The 3,499-nt window shown below is 39.8% G+C and overlaps 1 protein-coding gene across 1 annotated transcript; it reads right to left on the bottom strand.

Moving 5' to 3' along the window:
* Window positions 1-407: 407 nt before the first annotated feature.
* LOC103523506 (choline transporter-like protein 1) lies at window positions 408-3,413 on the bottom strand (the record flags this gene model as incomplete). The annotated part of the gene is made up of 5 exons (XM_008488545.2): window positions 408-621; window positions 1,009-1,250; window positions 1,734-1,949; window positions 2,386-2,449; window positions 3,185-3,413. Coding segments are annotated over 5 exons (937 nt in total), but the record flags the coding sequence as incomplete, so codon positions are not given.
* Between the last annotated feature and the right edge of the window lie 86 nt (window positions 3,414-3,499).

Consider the following 3,499-nt stretch of genomic DNA (forward strand, 5'->3'; position numbering starts at 1 on the left):
CCAATACAGAACTGAACCAGCCAGAACCATATGAATAGATCATATACACGAGCAAACTGAAAACACAAGACAATATAATGCAAACAGCACCAGCTATCACCATATGTTGACACCCAATACAGAACTGAACCAGCCAGAACCATATGAATAGATCATATACACGAGCAAACTGAAAACACAAGACAATATAATGCAAACAGCACCAGCTATCACCATATGTTGACACCCAATACAGAACTGAACCAGCCAGAACCATATGAATAGATCATATACACGAGCAAACTGAAAACACAAGACAATATAATGCAAACAGCACCAGCTATCACCATATGTTGACACCCAATACAGAACTGAACCAGCCAGAACCATATGAATAGATCATATACACGAGCAAACTGAAAACACAAGACAATATAATGCATACAGCACCAGCCATCACCATATGTTGACACCCAATACAGAACTGAACCAGCCAGAACCATATGAATAGATCATATACACGAGCAAACTGAAAACACAAGACAATATAATGCATACAGCACCAGCCATCACCATATGTTGACACCCAATACAGAACTGAACCAGCCAGAACCATATGAATAGATCATATACACGAGCAAACTGAAAACACAAGACAATATAATGCATACAGCACCAGCCATCACCATATGTTGACACCCAATACAGAACTGAACCAGCCAGAACCATATGAATAGATCATATAATACATACAGCACCAGCTATGATAACTGTTTTTAACTTTTTTGGAATGGCAAAATGGAAAATCCAATATGATTTTTGGCTTTTCAAGATTTCAAGATATCTTTTCATCGTTTTGACCTTAGAATTGGATTCCCCCCCCCCTCAATATTCTACATCGAAATCGACCATCCCTTTTTTTTACTTTAACCCAAATGCATTTGTTTCATTCACTTATGATTATGAATGAACCACTTTATTAAAAGGAAAATGATGTAAACCACTACATCCAGATGTGATAAACTTTACCTTCATAGCAAAGTCCTTCTTGTAGTAGAGATTCTGGTTAGGGCCCTCCGCCAGAAATCCTCCTCCCTGAATGAGGAGACCCAAATACACGCAGCCCGCAAACACCAGCATGAGTGCAAGGAATGTGACTAGCGGTTGTATCAGGAGCAGAGGCATGTCTTGGATAGCTTTCCCTGCCTCGGTAAATAGACGAACGACCAGTTTGACTCTCTTGCGCATCACGAGGACTATCACCAGAACAACTGAGGGGGGAGGAGAACATAGAAGTTAGAATATACCTTGTTTACCCTGCCAGAATGAGCCTTAAAAGTACTTTTACTCCCGTACTACAAACAATGTTTCTGTACTGTGTTCGAAAAGACCCCTGAATATTTTTGAATTTCTAGTCTTCTAGAGATGAGAATCTGAAATTTAGGTTAGTGTGCTATCTTTTGCAATCCCATAAGTAGTTGTCACATTCCTACCAGAGCCAGGGTCGGTCCCAGGGGGCCAACAAAATCTTAAATAGAAAAAATATGATTGTAATACATCATATCAAAAATCTTTAAAAATGTAGTACTTTGATGAGATGATTTTTTTTTCAACTCTGGGAATCGAACAAACCATCCCCGTAAAATCTCGAATCACGGGTAAAAAGACGCCGGAAAAAAAGCCGCCTGGCTGGGATTCGAACCCAGCGTCTCCCGGTTGCGAGTCCACGCTCAAAATCATTAGACCCCACTCACCCAAGGCGACCAAAGTGGCCACAATAGCGTATATGAAGTACGTGTTGATTTCTCGCTCTATGATCTGGGTGCGCTCCTTGATCTTGGTCTTCTGGTACCAGGTGAACCATAGGAATACAGTGAGGCCAATGGAAGCGAGAGTGGCACCGATCAGTACTGTCCATACGATCAGACCAGCCACGAAGCGCAGGAGAAAGACCAGGATGAGAGCGAATACTGGGGGATGAAATGATCATGAATTAGAATCAAGATGGGATATCAAGAAATTTGAATCATGTTGTTGTTTGCAAATGTCGGGTTATTTGACTGCCTACAATGTAAAAAACATTCAACTACAGGGTAAAATTTGAAGTATAAAAGAATATACCTCATTTCTACTGCTCGGACGAGATTGGAAAGTCCTTTACCTCCCCTAATCGCTTAAAGGGACGTTTAAATACAGTAAATTAATAATCAAGACAACCTTTTTTCCTCTTTATTTCCAAGTTCTTTAAATCCAAATATCATCAAAACCGGACAAGTTGTTCTGTAGTTATGGCGAAACGAAACAATTTCTTCACTTCATTATGTTCTTATTCTCCTTCCAACAGTTTTCACGTTCTTACAGCACAGACCTTGAATTTCTAGCTTCTTTATCTCGATAAGAACTCACCTGTAGCAAATAATACGAGTTTGATCATTTCACCTTTCACCAGGTTCACGTCTTCAACCGCTTCCTGAAATCATACAAATATTAATTAATTTTAATTTAACAAGTTTCCATTTATTTTTGATCGATAAAAAACTCAGAACATACATTTTTTTTATAAATGGTATACCCATCCGTATAAGCAGAGCTTGTGCCACGGATGGGGAGTTCATTTATAATATTTATCTAGTTTCAATTTCATTCTATAAATCTTATTGAGTAATCAGGAATAAATAATCTTAATAATAATCTTATATAATCTTATTTAATAAATATATAATCAGGAAGGACGCTTCTATTCATTCATATACATGTTTGTTTCGAACCCTCTTGATTTCATTCTGGGTCGAAAATTTCGCCATGTGCATTTATCTCCATGGCTAGTCAATACTAGGTTGTTCTTGAGAGGCTGAGTGGTTGGAAACCCCTGTGTTAGGGTGACCACAACCTCGGTTTACTATCCACTCCTTTTATCCGAAACCGTGCAAACACGTGCGTATCGCGATCGTGTAAACGCACCTTATCTTCGCGCCGCGCGCATCAGCTGATCGTTTCCCCTCCCGCCTACACCAAGAAGAACGGGGGAGAAGAAAACCCCAATCAGTCGCCATTGCCATTGAGTCACCATCGGAATCAATGCGTTCGTTACCAACCTTATCAATCTTCAAACCATCTTAAATCTCGTGCACGGTAATTACTTCTAATCTCTAATCTTTTACCCGTCCATTGCTCTCCCAAAACCCTGCCCTAGATCATCACTTGCCTGGAAATATTCCTGTACTCCGGTACGATTGAAGAAGCTGTCCAGTTTATCTTCGAACTCCTTCGGTAAACATCGGTTGAGGAATCGGGTGTAATTGGGTTCTGCATCGCAAGACTCAACACAGCGACGCTGCCCTGCCTTGGGAGATGTTAGACCTTCCGGTGTTGTTATTAGGAGAAACCTGGAGAAGATAAGATCAAAATCAGTTAACAGAATATCATTTTTTGGTCTGAATTCCAGTATGAATCATTAGTGGGATCTATTTGATTTGAAGCACAAATCACCAATTAAAAGAATTTCTCAGTTTTGATACTC

This window comes from Diaphorina citri, unplaced genomic scaffold (genome assembly GCF_000475195.1).
Source record: "Diaphorina citri unplaced genomic scaffold, Diaci psyllid genome assembly version 1.1 scaffold25063, whole genome shotgun sequence".
Lineage (NCBI taxonomy): Eukaryota > Metazoa > Arthropoda > Insecta > Hemiptera > Psyllidae > Diaphorina > Diaphorina citri.